Genomic DNA, 15,616 nt, shown 5'->3' with positions numbered 1-15,616 from the left:
CCTCTTAGGGAACAGCTGGGGCAGACCCCGGACTGCAACAGGGCTGACCTTTGCTGTTGTTTTTTTAAACCCTCACCTGAGGACATTTTTCCATTTTTTGTTCAGATAGAGTGGGAGGGAGAGGGAGAAACATAGACGTGAAAGGGACACATCAAGTGGTTGCCTTCTGCAGGACCCAACCAGGGCGGGGGACAAACTGCAACTGAGGTACGTGCCCTTAGTGGGAACCGAACCAGGGGCTCTCTGGACCGCAGGCTGATGCTCTAACTGCTGAGCCAAACCGGCGAGGGCTCCTTTGCTGGTTTTTGTGTGTGTGTGTGTGTGGTATACCCCCCATGCAGCCCAAGCCCTCCAAATTCTCTTTAGGACAAGATGTCCTGATGTGAAACTTAAATCATTTATACTGAGGCTTCATTTTCTTTCTCCAAAAATAATCTCTCCCACCCCATCCAACAGACTAAGCAAAAGTCCGTTTTATCTCAATCCAGAAACTGGCTCCCAGTGCCCTCCCCACCCCATCTAAACTTTACCTTGGGTCTCCTAGGCCCTGATTTATCTCCACACCCTTTTCTTCGCTAGTCTTCAGGAAACCTTTCCTGATTAACCCCGGTGGGACTGCAGCCATCCTAATTACTCGGGAGAGCTCAAGGCCAAGATGAAGGCCATGCTTCAGGGGCAAAGGCTCTAGAAGGGAGCCAACCAATTCCGCCCCGTCCCTCTGCGAATGAAGTCAGGCAGCAGCTCGGGGACACAGCTGTATTGGGAAGCGAAGTCTCCTACACAGTAGGAGGCACGTCCCCCAGAGGTCCGAGGACTCTGTACATAATCCTCATGGCCCGGGCCCCACCCGTCTGTCCGCCTGCGGCCCGGCCCACCCGGGGCCCAGCCTAGGGAGGAAGCCCAGAAGGGCGAGTTAAGGCAGCTTGGCTGAGGGAGTGGGGAGTGGGAGTGTGCCAGCCCCCCCAAAAAAAGCTGGCTCACTGAGGGGGCAAGCTTCTCATCTCCCACTCCTCTCTTGAGGGACAGAGGGAAAGACAGTCAATAAATAAACCCGAGGTGGGCAGGGACCCCGGGAGACTCTCAGAGTCCAGGAAGGCTGGGGGTGTGGACAAGGAGAGGGAGGTGACCTATCTGTGGAGGCACTGTGCCTGCTCATGGCCAAAGCGGAGCACCTTCTTTTAAAAGTTAAAATGGCCTCCGTTAGCGACGGCCAGCTGGGAGGAGGGCACGACCAGGGGAAGCTTTGGGGGCAACTGGGGCTTCTCCATGTCCACCCTCTTCAGGGTGCGGCCCCGGTAGCCCTCAGGGCGGCCCAGGTATAGGTGTCTCCCGGAGCACCTGGAAGGGCCTCCTGAGGGAACCCGAGTGAGCAGGGCGGGGGGCGCACGGTGGGAGAAGTGCAATCTTCGGCTGCCCCCCACCCCCAGCCGAGGCGCTCGGACGGGCCGGCCAGGGGGCATCGGGCACTGCCCGTCTGGGGGCACGTCCAGCCGCAGTGGTGGGGTGCATTCCCGGGGCAGAAGGCTGGAGCCGGCCAAGAGGGTGGGGGCTAGGGCAGGCTCTGGGGGGAGCGCCCGCGGGGTGAGGGGGCCCAGGGGCTCAGCACCCCTCCGGGCTGGCTGTGGGGCGTGGAGGTAGCGCAGCAGTTCCTCCAGGGTGGTGACTTCCACAGCCTGCCCAGGGCAGCCGCGTGGCGGTGGCCTCACCAGCACACGTGGCGCCGAACCGCCTGTGGTGTTCCCGCAGCGTGCAGGTCCCGGGGCCTCCTTGGCGTTGTTCCCATTCTGGTTCCACTCCCAGGGACCCCCGGCGTTGCGGAGGTGCTTGACTGGCAGCTCGGGTGTGGACTCCGGGGTGGGCAGGCAGGCCAGGTCCGGTGGGGGCCCGGCCTCGGAAGGAGGCAGGAAGGTGGTGTAGAGCTGGGCCGTCTGCGCGGTGTCTCCATCCTTGGCGGGCGGCGGGGGCTCTGGGCCGGGCGCGTGCAGCCGGGCCAAGCTGCGTAGGGAGAGAGGGCGCGGGAGCCCGGGCGTCTCCATGTCCTTGCTCCGACGTCGGTGGGCGCGGCGACAAGCGCAAGAGACCAAGAGGCCAGAGACTGAGGCGCCCAGGGCGAAGGCTGCAGCCACACAGGCCAGGAGCAGTGGGATGGGGACGGAGCGGGAGGCTGAAGCTGTGGGGAGGTCCCGGCGCACGCCTGCCAACCGAGAGGGAGGAGGCTTAGTGAAAGCTGGAGGGCTGGCTGGCAAGTTGCAAGTTTCACCACTCCTGCTTCTGCTCATCTTCACTCCAACACTTCCTTGACCCTCAGGAATCCCCTCCCCTGACCCTTTCACACACACACCCGTGACACCACCCTCACACACAAGCTAGAGCTTAGGCCTGGGGAGTCACCATCCCAACTCTGGCCCCAGAAGCCAAGCCAAGAGCAACTGCCAAACTGCCCCTGCGTGCAGAAGGAGGAGGGGCTGGGATGCCCAACTCTGGGGAGGGGATGTTCCAAACAGGCATTAGTGAGCACCAAACACGGGCTGGTGAGGGGCTTAGAATTCTTCAAAAACCAGATGCCCCACACTTCACTCCTGTCCCTCCCAGCCAGCCCCCTTACCCTTAGTGTGAGCTCCAAGAGTGGAAGACTGGGGCCGGGGGTGGGCATCACTGGGGGGGCTGGGGGTCTCAGGGGAAGGGCCAGGACCCAGAAGCACTGGTGACAGAGACCAGGTCAGAGCCAGTGAGGCTCCTGCTCTCCACCTCTGACACCCAGAGCGGTTCTCTCCCCTCCCCCCCGCTCCCACTTGGAACCCAAAGGCCCACATCTCCAATCTATTTTTTTTTTAAAAAAGCTTGTGGTCTTTGGTCTCCTACTAAATGTATTTTTTTTTTTTTTTTTTTTGGTGGTATGTCCCCCTAATGGGAACCGAACCCGGAACTCTCTGGTCCGCAGGCCAATGCTCAACCACTGAGCCAAACTGGCCAGGGCCAGTCTCTATTTTTCTCTGGCTGACGGGAAGTGCTCACCATGCAGAACATTCATTTATTTGTTCAAAATCTATTTATTAAGCACCCTATTATGTGCCAACCACTGAGCTATATACTGGGTATTTGGAAGATGCTAACCCTGTTCTAAAGCTCTCTCAGGGTGTCCAGGGTGCTGCTGGTCTGCTGCTGCCATGGGCACAGACTTGAGTGAGTGTGGGAGGAGCGAGGGCAGTGAAGTTAGGACAAGACTCACCATAAGCAGAGTCCCCTGTGCCAGACTGACTCCCGGTAGCTCCATCTGTGAAGGGAGAGAGGGTAAAGACGGGAAGGGGGGAAGCTTCATGGACTGATAGGGGTGACTGTGCCACAGAAGGGCAGAAAGACGAAACCTATGCCTGATGGTATCTGTGGCCATCAGAGCCACGTGCAACTATGGCTAGAGCTGCAGCCTCCCCTTCTGTTTACCTTGGCAGTCAGCATGCTCCGAGGATTCCTGGTTCCCAGCTGGATCTACATCAGTCCTAAGAGGACATGGAGATGGCTCGCTGCGGTTATATTTCTTGCCCCCATCCCCCACCCTGGCCCTCAGCTTTCTCTCTTTGTGGTGGGGAACCTTCTCCTCAGGAGATCCTTGGGCCCCTCACTTACCCACCAGGTCCCCTGATATCCACACAGCCTCTGGAGCTATGCCATCCACAGTACGGGTCCTGAGTAGCCAAACAGCTCCTAGGGAAAACTGGGTCATGTGAGGCTGGGACCCTCCCCATCCTAATCACATTCCATTCGATTCTCACTCTGGCCTCCAGGAGGCTTCTAGCCCAATATCCCCATCCTATCTACCCCACTCTCTATTCCAGACCCTAGTTACTGCCAACCTGCAGAATGCTTGAGACCCCTTCCCACCAACTATCCCTATATTCCCTGCCATCCCCAGTGCCTGCACTCTGGAGCTCCTCTTGGCCCAGGGAGCCCACCCAGGCAGGGCCTCGCCTCAGCCCCCTCTCACCTCTGGCAGGCCCCATGCCGGGCACACCGACTGAGAGGGAGGTAGATGATGCAGCCAGAAAAAGCCACAAAGAGCCTGTGACCTTCAGTGTCCAGCTCCAGGCCTATCACCCGCCGTGCTGTTTGGGCTGCCCTCTTCCCACTGCACCTGGGGTGAAGCAAAAGGAATCAGCAGAGAAGGGGCAGGCCTGGTGAGGTTTCCCTTTCCCTGAAGGTGGGGAGGGGCACAAGCAACTAAGTATATAGCTCATGGGGCTGACGTTCCTGAGTGACCACCCTGCCCCACCACACTCTCCAGCTTCTCACCAAGCCCCTCTCTCGACCCCACAGCTTCTGCCCTGTAGAAGCCAATGTTGGAGCTTCCACCCCATTCCCACATCCTGAGCTACCACCTCACACCCCATTCCTGCTCCGTGTGGGCCTGCCAGACAAAGGTCTCATGTCCTCACCGGGAGGGGCTGTAGGCATCGATCTCTTCCAACAGGATGGGCTCACGTCTCCCAGACTGTCCCCCCGGGGGCAGCACCTTCAGCACTGTCCCATCATTGGAGCCGAGGAACAAGACTGTCATGTTACTATAGGGACCAGCCGTGCCATCCACAGCTACCTGGGTCAGTAGGGCCCTGGAGAAATAAGCCTCAGGTCAGGGCAACCTGACTAGTGGAAGCTTGGTGTTTCAAGGAGAGCCCATGTGTCCTGGTACCCACTCCTGGGCCCTTCCCCCAGCCCAGGTTTCCTTCTTAGTTCTCTCCCTTCCCTTCTACTTTCATGGGTATTTCCTCCCACCACTGTGATTTACCTTGTGGGGTCAGAGAGGGAGAATGGCTGAGATGGGAGGGTGGTAGTCAGCCTTTTTTAGCTCCATACCTGCTGGTGAGGGTGAGAAGAGGCTGGTGAGTGGCAGGTGGCACGGCGGGGTCCAGCAGCGGGTGAGCCTTGATGAAGGTCAGGACATCATCAGGGAGATCTCGGGAAGAGGGGAACAAGGCAGCTCCACCTATTCCTGCACAGGATCCTGGCCTGGTGGGCACATAGGAAGGGGCAACTTTAGGGCAAAGAGCTGGGGCTTTGCCTGTTTTCCCCACACACACTGCTCCTCAACATGATGGGCAGCCCTGTTTCCCGCCACACACTCACACTACTGCTCCCCTCCCAGGTGCAGCTCCCCAGTCCCATTGCCTACACACCACAGCCCCTTCCCCAGGCCCTAGGCATCTTTCCCTTTCCTTACGATCGCATTGTGGGAGCAGACTCTGCTTGCTTCTGCCCCACAAAAGCCACCCCCATCCTGGGTACCTGGGGGAGGGGACCCTGTCCTCAGACACAGAGGTCCAGGCCCCATCCAGACTCCTCTGCTCCTTGAACTTGCCCTCAAACCCACGTTCAATATCATCCAGGTAGAAGGCACAGACCGCAGAGCCAGGGATGCTGAAGGAGCCAGAAAAGGATGCAAGCTAGGTGTTGGAAGGGATAGCACGACTCCTCCCGGGTAAAACATGGCAGCCACGCTTCATGTACCATGTTAGGGGGCAGAGCCTGAGAGGGTGGGGGTGTCCCTGGGTGCCATGCTGGGAGAAAAAAAGATGGGCAGAACAGCAACTGGCTTTGAATGGAGTGTCCCCTTACTGGCCTCATCCGTAAGCTTTGAGAGAGGAGCTTGGATGCTGGTGGGGCAGGGGACAGATTGGGCCACATTGGTTAGTCTAGTACCAACCTATTAGTCTGGGTGCTGAAAACCCCAAAGAGAGCAGAGCGGCCATACAAGTTCACAGGCCCAGTCAAAGCCTGTAAGACGTCAAAATAGAAGGCAGAGTCCCCAGGGACAGAGCAGTTGAGCCGAAGCTTCAGGAAGGATGTCCAATGACGGTCCAAGGCCCGAGGTGAGCCACCCATGTCACGCTTACACACGCGGGCCACACGGGAGAACTGTACCTGAAGGGGAGGAGTCAGGGACGGGAACAGTGAGAGAAACCTCAGGGCCAGTGCAGTGAGTTAGAGACCAGGGTGCAAATGTTAGGGGCACAGCAAAGGGAGGGTATGCTGTGCTAGGTCAGCCTGGGTTAAGGATGAGGGGCACAGCAGGATATGGGGACAGAGGGCTGGGGGATACTCCAATTTGGGGGCCTAGGAGATTGCAATGTAGAGAGTAGGGTCAGGAGCTGTCCCCTGGCTCTGACTGCCTTCACAGGATCCAGCAGAACACTCAGCTACCCACCCCTGAGGCCCACCACCTCCTTACCCTCCCCAGCCGGGCATCCTCCACAGAGACCTCTCGGAAGAAGAAGTAGACATGGTCTCCATGCTCCAAGGCATGGACAAAGTGTGGCTCTGAGGGGGTGTGACAAGAAAGGATATGGAAGAATATCTGTACCTGTTCAGAAACTCCTGGCCCCAGGCTGTCTCCCCGTCTGCACACATGGACACTGCCACCACCATCTGCCTGCTCCCTGCCAGTCCTCCCCATGCACCTCCTCCCAAGAACAGCCTCCCTCCCCCAGGCCCGCCCTGACCTCGGAGCCACTTGGAGTCGTACTTGGCGGAGCGGAGCGGGGGCTGAGGGCCAAGGCTTCTGTAAACTACAGCGTCACTGGCCTGGAAATCTGCAGCTGTGGCTGAATACAGGCTGCCCTCTGGAGGGATGGATAGGGTGGGGTCAGGGAGGGCTGGGGATCTGTGTTCTGGCTCTTCTTGGGCTTCCCACACCCCTACCTCGGCCTGACGCTGGCCTCTACTTCAACCCTCCACTCAGAAAAAGGGGGAAAGACCAAGTTGGGAGAGGGCTAAGGTGGGAGCTCCCTCCAGCCACATGTCCGTTTCTCACATGCCCAGGTACACACCAGCAAAGATGGCCACGTTGGACTGGGTAGCATCAAAGGGGCATCGAGCCTGCCCACTCAGCTCCTCACCCTCCTGCTGCAGCGAAGTTAACTGGAAACAGAGGGAGCAGATTCTTGTAACCCGTGGGGTCTTGGAGTCTGGCTCCATATCCCTTTCCTCATGTCCCCTTGCTTCCTCCCCCGCCCCTCCTGAACTGGACCCCTCCCCTCTGGGCACTCCCATTCCCCCACCCTTGCTGGTCTGTCTGCACCAAACTGATTGTCCACTTTCCACACCCATCCTGACCCCCCACCCTCGCCTTTGTACCCCATAGCTGCGGCACACGGGGCTGAATGAGTTTGTTCCACAGGCAAGGAGTGTCTGCGAGTCCCAGGGAACGAGGACACGAATGTAGTTGTAGCACTCGTCCTAGAGAACCCAAAACTCTGGTCAGCGACAAGGCGACTGGGACTGGGACAGGGTCACAGCAAGTAAGTCCACTCCCTCTGAACCAGTCACAGCAATGTGGGTAAAGTTCCAACTAAGCTATTCACTAGCCTGTGGCCTTGGGCAAGTCCTTTGGCCTCTGGCCAGAGCCTCACTTTTCTTTTTTGTGAAGCATGTGAAAAAAAGCCAAAATCATTCATTCTCTTTCTTGCACATTTTCCGCTGTGTCCTGAGATGAGAGAATGGGTGGGAAATTGAGCACAGTCGAGGACTGTTTGGACAAAACCTGATGGCAGGGTGACCTCCTTCCCTGGAAACTCTCGTCCCTCTACTCACCGTCAGCTTCCCCCGCACAGCACAGTTCTCCGTGTCTTGGCTCCTCCATGTTAGATACTGAAGGGGGAAGTGGAAAAAGGAAAATCATGGGGCAGCCTGGACCCCACCTACAGAGTGCATCTTTTGGATTCTTTTCTCCACCCCTTAACTCCCGTTAGACCTTCCTCAGCCTCATCTCCATGCCTGCACCTCCTCCCACCCAGACCCTCACCTTGTTGGGAACTAGCTCCTCCCCTTCTTCTTGAGCTTGTAAATCGAAGGAGAAAACATGATCCCTGAAGAGACAGGTAAAGCAGGATCAGAGACAAGCCAAGGCACCCCACCCGAGCTCCTTAGTCCCCGCCTTGTCTATGTTCAGCTGCTCAGGGACAAGCAGTGCAGACGCTCTGCTCCTTACCCTCCCCCTTCCTCCAGGCCTTGGCATTTGTGCTTTGGGTCCCAGCATGTCCATGGGTCATAGCTTGTACACCTGCACGTGTCCCCTGCAAGACCCTGCAGTGGCCACCATGCTAGTCCTATGTCTGCCCAGGAGCATGCGTGTCAGCCTCACAACTGTGCCACGGCTAGTTTACCGGGCAGCTACTAGCAAGGTCCGATTCAAGGTCAGGAATTTCTGGAAGTCCAGGCCAAGTTCTGCAGCCACAGCATCATCCTCCAGGCCCCGGAACCAGGATAATGGGGAAGTACCTAGAAAGCACAGAGAGGTGAGTGCTGAGAGCCAGCCTGGACACCACACATTCCCCCGACACCCTCTCCAGCCAATGAAACCCAGCCATGGACACAGTGGATAAGTGAGATGAGTTGTGAGGTATTAATTAAGTAAGCTATTAATAAAAATAATACCAGCTAACTCTGAGCACTTCACCTCTGCCAAGCTCTGTGTTAGCACCTTAGGTGAATTGTCTCATTTTAAAACAACAGCCCTATGAGGTAGGTACTAACATTGGTCCCATTTTACAGATATGGAGCTTGAGGCTTAAAGCCATTAAGGAATTTGCATAGCTCATTTAGCTTGGAAGTGGCAGGCACCTGGATTCAGCTCTGACTCCAGAGCTGAGCCCAATCCCTTCTCGGTGCTGCCTTAGGGCTAGTGATTCTCTTTTGCTCCGACAATGTACACTGTCCATTCTGGAGCTTTTTACCCACCCCATTTCTCCCAGCCCTCTCTTCGCACCCTCCCCTCAAGGCTCTTCATAGGCCACCTCAGCCCTGGACACCACACATTCTGCCTCCTCTGGCCAACTCCAGCATCCACCTGGCCCGATCATGGAAACCACAGACATCAGCGCTCAAAAGAAGCCTAGAGTTGCCCTGGTCGTTGCTCAGTGGTTAGAGCATTGGCCCATGGACCAATGAGCTGTGGGTCTGATTCTACTCAAGGGCACAACTCTTGATTGCGGTTCGTCCCCAGCCCTGGCTGGGATCATGTGAGAGAGGCAGCCAGTCGATGTGTCTCTCTCACATCGATGTTTCTCGCTGTCTCCCTCTCTCTCCCTCCCACTCTATCTGAACAAAAATGGAAAGATATCCTTGGGTAAGGATTAAAAGAAAAAAAAGGAGTCTAGAGTTCAGGGATGGATAGATGGTGTGACATCCCCACAGTGCTTAGAACTGTGGCTAGCACATATAAGTGGTTGCTAGTCTTTTCTATCCCCCAGTAGTTACTCCCAATAACCTAAGTGCAGTTTCTTCATCCTTAAAATTGCTCTGAATCCTATCTATATAACAGGAACCTACAAATAGATAAAATTCTCAGAGCCTTGGCCAGTTTGGCTTAACGGTTGGAGCATTGGCCTGCGGACCAGAGAGTCCTGGGTTCAGTTCCCACCAGGGGCACGTACCAAAAAAAAATCTTCTCAGAAAAAGTGAGTTTATGGTTTCCCTCATGGTAGGACGGGGGCTTAGTATTGGTACAAGTGGTGGAGAGGAAGGTAAAAGGTTCTGACCTGGTCCCAAGCCTTCCTTTTGTAACTAATGATAATAGCAAACACATATAAAGCATTCACTTTGTGACAGATAATGTCCTCAGCACTTCACATGTATTATCTTTTAAGCCCTAAATAACTCAATAAGGTAGGATACTATTATCTTCATTTTGCAGATGAGGAGACTAAGGCAAAGAAAGGATCAGTTAGACCTGGGCGGTTTGGCTCAGCGGTTAGAGCATCGGCCTGCGGTCCAGAGAGACCCGGGTTCGGTTCCTGCTAGGAGCATGTACCTCAGTTGCAGTTTGTCCCTGGCCCTGGTTGGGTCGTGCGGGTGGCAGCCACTCGATGTGTCCCTTTCACGTCAATGTTTCTCTCTCTCTCTCCTCCTTTCTCTCCCTCCCGCTCTATCTGAACAAAAAATGGAAAAAAAAAGTCCTCGGGTGAGGATAAAAAAAGAGAGAGAGAGAGAAAGGGTCAATTACTAGACCAAGGTACACAGCTAGTGAGCAGCTTAGCAGGGATTTCCACCTGTACCTGTTGGGTCTGCCTCAAACGGAGGGAAGTCAGCCCAGGAATGAGAAGTGACTGACGTGAGGCGCCAGCTCTCTTTATCTGTCTGCTCCCCTCTGCTTGTCCAGCCCGGAGCTTCCTTGAGGCTGGGAGCCTTCAGGACCTTGCCTCCCACACAGGGGTCTCAGCGTCTAGTTTCTAAGCTCACATACTGGGACTGTAGTGCTGGGCACTCACCTTGCAGGTCAGAGATCAGCAGAGGGCGGGGGTCCTGAGGAAAGGCAGCCTGGGTGTGGGGAAGCGAGAGCAGCAGCAGCAGCAGCAGCAAGGGCATGAAGTGGGGGGCGCGGGGCATCCTGTGCGGGGCAGCTCAGGCCCCAGGGGGTGCCCCCTCACCCATATGCTGGCCCTGAAAGACACAGAGAAAAGTAGGGGAAGGGGCCAAATTCTTTCCACCCTTGAAGCAGGCAGGCTCCTCCCCTGGTCTATCCCCAGAAGACCCCATGGAATGGGGAAAAGAACCCTCTCTCTGGCACGGCCTCAGTCCCAACCAACTGTCACTGTCACTCAAGGCCCTACCCTCTCCAACTGGCCCATACTGGCTGGTCTGAGGCCTGGCTATATGACCCCAGGTAAGGACAGGACACACCCGCTCCCCCCCCAGCCTTCTCACTTAGCCTTTCCTCCTCTCTCCTGACTGAGCCTGGGACATTCAGTAGGTGACACCTCCTGGCCCCCCTCTTGCTAACCCCTTCTCAGCTATAATTAGACACTGAAGCCTTAAAATTATAAATAGTGAATCCTTGGCACTGGGAGGAGGAAGAGGGCACCATGTCTGCCTCCCCCTGCCTCTCAGACCCCCACAGCACCCTGGAAGCCACGCAGGCGCTGCGCCCAGACAGAGGCAGCTGTGAGACGGCCACCACCCTCTTTAAGGATGAAGAAGAACAAAGTGTGGGGAGGCAGCCTAAGGGTCATTGTCCTGGTCCTAGCTCATGCTTTAGGGGCCCTCCCCATTGCTAGGGAGAAGCTGAGGTGGGGGGGGGGGGGATGCTGCTGTCTTAGCCAAAAATGAATCTGCATCAAAGCCAGATCAGAGGCTAAATTTAGCTCTGGCTGCAGCTGTCTGCCCGACCACTGTGCCCCTTCCCAGCCTCTCTATCCCCCTGTTCCCTCCCTGGCTCCTAAGAACCAGTGCTTCTACTTGATGGGGGGAGGGGGGGAGCAGACCAACTCCCTGTGAGGAGCCAGGGATAGAAGGGTCTACGATGGTGAGGAGAAACGGCTGCACATTTCCCTCTTTCCCTTCCTTCCCTCTTCGGACTGCCTCAAAATGGAAATATAAATAATTCAATGACAGGCAGGCAATCATAGCCCAAAGTCCAGGAAAAGAAGGGCAGGGTGGACTGGACGGTGAGACAACCCTCCTTCCCGCCCAGCAGCCTCCCACCTCTGTCTAGAACCCACAGTGGGAGGTGTACCAGCTTCCTGCCTTCCCCTGAAATTGAAGTGAGGGTTTGAGCAGTTTCTGGAAATCTGGTCAGGAAAGGTGAGAATTCTTTCTTTTCTTTTTTTAAAAATATGTTTTTATTGATTTTTGAGAGAGAGAAACACTGATTGGCTGCATCCTGTACACCCTCTACTGGGGATCCAGCCTACAACCTGGACATGGGAATCAAACCAGGGACCTCCCCACCACTCAGTGCATGAGCTGATGCTCAACCAAGAAAGCCACGCCAGCCGGGGCAAGAATCCTTTCTTCTTGTGAACAGACAGCAATCCTTTACCAGTCCTTAGCTGCCCATCCTGCTGTGTCCCCTAAAGAAGAGACACTGGGCTTCCAGGGCCAGCCCATTCTATCTGCCAATAATTCCACTCTTGGAGCCAGTACCCAAGTGTACCCCACCCCCAATCCAGCGTCAGTGGTGGGGAGATTGACGTCAGATGGGGTCTCAAGAGAGCTGGAGGAGGGGAAGGGGTAGTAACACCTAATGATGACCCCTCCCCAGGGGCAGAGCAGTCAGCTAGCTAACGACCCTCTGGTGCTAAAAGGCCAAGTCTCCTTCCCTCACACCTCCACCATATTTCTGGATGCTGGTGCTCCCATGGGAAGAGGAAGGGACACAGCTTGTCTCATATCTTTCCCTTCCTGCCCACACCCCCAAGTTGCCCTGGGCAACTGGTATGTTCACCCAGGAAACAACTTTAATCTCTGTCAAGTAAAGAGAAGAGCCAGACCCTCTCCCCACTCCTAGGCGATGCCAGCTTCCATCCCCTACCCTCAGATCTGCTGTCCCTTCCTTACCTGGGATGGTGACTGCTTTGGGGGTTGGAGGAGGATAGAAGACCTCTGACCTGATGAAAGGAGGGACAGAGGAAGGAAGACACTGGGTTACTACATACACCTCCTTACCATATCCCTTAAAAGTAAATGTGAGCCCTGGCCGGTTTGGCTCAGCGGTTAGAGCTTCCGCCCACAGACCGAAGAGTCCGGGTTCGACTCCAGTCAAAGGCACGTACCTCGGTTGGGGTCGTATGAAAGGCAACCAGTCAATGTGTTTCTCTCACGTCGAGGTTTCTCTCTCTCCCTCTTACTCTATCTGAAGAAAAATAAAAAGTATCCTGGGGTGACGATTTATTTATTTATTTTATCCTCACCCGAGGACATTTTTGCATTTATCTTCAGATAGAGCGGGAGGGAGAGAGAGAAAAACATCGATGGAAGACACATCGGCCCCGGCTGGTTTGGCTCAGCGGTTAGAGCGTCGGCCTGCGGTCCAGAAAGACCCGGTTCGGTTCCCGCTAAGGGCATGTACCTCGGTTGCAGTTTGTCCCTGGCCCTGGTTGGGTTGTGAGGGTGGCAGCCACTGGATGTGTCCCTTTCATGTCGATGTTTCTCTCTCTCTCTCTCTCTCTCTCTCTCTCTCTCTCTCCCACTCTATCTGAACAAAATATCCAAAAAAAGAAAGACACATCGACTGGTTGCCACCCACATGACTCCAACCGGGGCGGGAACAAACTGCAACCAAGACACGTGCCCCTAGCGGAATCGTACCTGGGATGCTCTAACCCCTGAGCCAAACCCACTAGGCCCCGGGGTGACGATTTAAACACAAAAAGTAAATGTGAAAATTCACTTGAAGTTAGGATAGAGGAGATGCTGCCCTGGAAGGGTGTGTGTGTGTGTGTTGACATTGAGCTTGGTTACGAAGGTGCTGGCTGCTTCACTGCTTCACGCCCAGAGCTGTGAGGGCAGGGGCTGGGGCTGGCTCCTAGCCAGAATCTCCTCAAACTGCAGGACCGGTCTTGAGAAACAGGTAACGGAGTTTGTGGGGCATGATGACCATTCCCACGTTAAAATCCTCAGAATCCAGCAGCCTTCTCAGCAAAAGCGCCCTAGCTGGGGACAATAGAGGCTAATTTGCATCTCATTTACATGCCCTCCGTTTCAAGGCAAAATGTAGATAGCAAGCACCCCCAGCCCCATCCTTTCTGGAGAGAGCAGGCCTTGCCTCCCTCTCACCAAATCGCTCTCCACCCCACCCCCCACCTAGGTCCAGCCTCTAAAAACACTTGGTTGGCCTTTGCATGGGCCCCTAGACTTAATTATGATATAGCTTTAAGAGGGCTTTCCGTAGCTGTTTTTGGGGAGTAGCATCTGAGCAACCTGGGGAAAGGTTTATCCTGCTGGGACCAATACCAGCTGCTTCATACCCCCATTTGAAGCAAATAGGGGAGGCCTAGCCTTCTTTTTCTCCCCCTCCTCTTCCCTTGCTGGGAAGAGGAAACAGCCTTTCTCTCCCCCTCCCCACCCCCCCGGCCCCGAAGCCACCTCTGGGGAGTGGCCGAGGTCATAGCCAGAGTCTAGCGGAGGCTGGGGAAGAGATGGAGAAGGGGAGACCGGGCTGGGGACAATAGCAGGAAGCCCTCTGGCTAGTCGCCCGCCCCAGTCCACCTTCCTCTTGGGGAGCGGGGGGCGCGCCGAGGAGCCGCGCGGAATAGACGCGTTCCCATCTCCAAGACATTTCCCCCACCCTTAGCTCTCAGCCCCAGGCTCATACCTACCCTCCCTTCCACCCAGCCCCCAACGAGGATAATCCAGGTGTCTATAGCCTCGCATGAGGTGGGCCCAGGGCCAGGGGCTCGACGTGTCTCCCCCTCACTGGATCCGGGGCTCCGAGAGGGGCGGGTAGCAGAGTCTGGGCCGGGACCGGGTCCCAGAGCCACGTTAGCGGGAGGAGGGGCTGGAGGGGCCTGCAGGCGCAGACCAAGTAGGGATGGGAGCGGGGGTGGGGGAGCGGAGGCGGGTCTCCGAGGCCAGGGAAACAGGGCCAGAGGCTGGGAACCGAAGAGGGCGGGTCCGAGGCCAGCGCCGACCAGGGTCGGCGGGCTCGAGAGGCAGTTGCCAGCTCGCCTTTCCTCCTCGGAAGACCTCGGTCTAACAAAGCCCCGAGCAGAGTGGGGTGCGGGAGGGAGATGGACTCTGGGACTGATGTTTCTTGAGGACCCCATTCCCCGACTCTGTGCCGGAGCCAACCCCCTGGGAGGTACTCAGCCTCCGGTATGCACAAGACAGAGCTGCAGCCGTGACACCAAAGTCTGAAACGACGCGTCCCCCTTCCCATTCTCGCAGGGGCATCGAGAGGGTCCGATTCGCCGCGGGTCTCGGAGCCTTAGTTTCCCTGATGGGGAGGCAAGGGACCAGGTTTTCCACCCTCGGTTCAGTGCGCTCCTCAAATCATCCCCTTTCACTATCCCCAGTCCAGGAGACAGGACTCAGAAGCTCGGTCAGCAGAGGCGCCAAGACCCTGAGCCTACAGTGTAGTGACGGGGCTCGCCACAGCCCCTCCTCCCTCTGTGCACCCCAACTCTGTTGACCCTCTCCGCCAGCCAGGCACACCGCGCGCTGGCACCTCCCGGGTCCCTCTTGCACTTGGGAAGCTTGACTCCAGGCTGCGGCGCCCAGTCCTCCCAGCCTCCCTACAACCCTGTCCCAGCTCCGGGGTACTTGCTCCGAGATCCAGGCCAGCGGGATCGAGAGCGCAGCGGGCTTGGCAGCGGCCCCGCACCGCGCAGACTTCGCAATCCGTGGTTGGGGCTCTGGCGAGGTGTGATAAGCGTACGAGTTGGATGGAACTTGGATCTGGATTCCCAGGCGCTGTTGAGTCCGGCAAGCCCAGGTTCCCAGTCGCAGCCCACACTCCCGCCGCGGCTCCACGGAGGAAAACAATGCGACCGCCCGGAGGTCTGGGCCGGGCCCCAGCAGCCCCTCCCGCCCCGGTCGGACCCGCCTCCGGCCCGCCTCGAGGTCTCCACAACTAATCCGGCTCTCGTAGGCAGTCTAGACCCCACCTTCTCGACCTTTTCACCAATAGTCCTCCTCAGGGGCGGGGCGCCGGGAGCACCGCCTAGTGAGGGGCCAGGCCGGGAACTGAGCAGGAGACCTGAGCCAGGCTCCAACTGGAGAAACCCGCGGACAGCCGGGGAGACCCGTACCGAGGATCACGCTCTTTAATACGGAGAGGCCCTGGAAAGGAAGAGCGGCTGGAAGGAGAAACAGACAAGAAACCCGGGGACCTCGTCTGGGCCAGGCTGTC

The 15,616-nt window shown here is 56.8% G+C and overlaps 1 protein-coding gene across 2 annotated transcripts; it reads right to left on the bottom strand.

The window, feature by feature from the left end:
• Nucleotides 1–859: 859 nt before the first annotated feature.
• SEMA6C (semaphorin 6C) lies at nucleotides 860–15,224 on the bottom strand. 2 transcript variants are annotated; one of them, XM_036271923.1, is made up of 20 exons: nucleotides 15,028–15,224; nucleotides 12,325–12,374; nucleotides 10,257–10,428; nucleotides 8,154–8,268; nucleotides 7,793–7,856; nucleotides 7,582–7,638; nucleotides 7,126–7,227; nucleotides 6,819–6,909; nucleotides 6,492–6,611; nucleotides 6,221–6,309; nucleotides 5,696–5,913; nucleotides 5,278–5,409; nucleotides 4,849–5,001; nucleotides 4,431–4,604; nucleotides 3,983–4,129; nucleotides 3,625–3,702; nucleotides 3,442–3,497; nucleotides 3,230–3,274; nucleotides 2,606–2,701; nucleotides 860–2,194 (listed from the first exon to the last, which is right to left on the bottom strand). In XM_036271923.1, the coding sequence occupies exons 3-20, from the start codon at nucleotides 10,372–10,374 to the stop codon at nucleotides 1,179–1,181; spliced, it is 2,871 nt and encodes a 956-aa protein (XP_036127816.1). In that variant the 5' UTR covers nucleotides 10,375–10,428; nucleotides 12,325–12,374; nucleotides 15,028–15,224; the 3' UTR covers nucleotides 860–1,178. The 2 variants fall into 2 exon arrangements, with proteins under 2 accessions (XP_036127816.1, XP_036127817.1); XM_036271924.1 differs by lacking the exon at nucleotides 15,028–15,224 and adding an exon at nucleotides 13,157–13,385.
• Between the last annotated feature and the right edge of the window lie 392 nt (nucleotides 15,225–15,616).

The sequence above is a fragment of the Molossus molossus genome, unplaced genomic scaffold, assembly GCF_014108415.1.
Source record: "Molossus molossus isolate mMolMol1 unplaced genomic scaffold, mMolMol1.p scaffold_m16_p_20, whole genome shotgun sequence".
Taxonomy (NCBI): Eukaryota; Metazoa; Chordata; class Mammalia; order Chiroptera; family Molossidae; genus Molossus; species Molossus molossus.
The sequence above is the reverse complement of the archived record's forward strand: the minus strand, read 5'-3'. Positions and strand labels throughout refer to the sequence as shown.

What these genes read in the sequence shown, in the direction of transcription:
- SEMA6C (XM_036271923.1), bottom strand. Translation starts at nt 10,374, where the DNA reads ATGCCCCGCGCCCCCCACTTCATGCCCTTGCTGCTGCTGCTGCTGCTG. An exon ending in CCGTGTGCCGCAGCTATGGG is followed by an intron (nt 6,910 to 7,125) that starts GTACAAAGGCGA and finishes CTCTGTTTCCAG; the next exon opens with TTAACTTCGCTGCAGCAGGA. An exon ending in CGGCATGGGGCCTGCCAGAG is followed by an intron (nt 3,703 to 3,982) that starts GTGAGAGGGGGC and finishes AGTTTTCCCTAG; the next exon opens with GAGCTGTTTGGCTACTCAGG.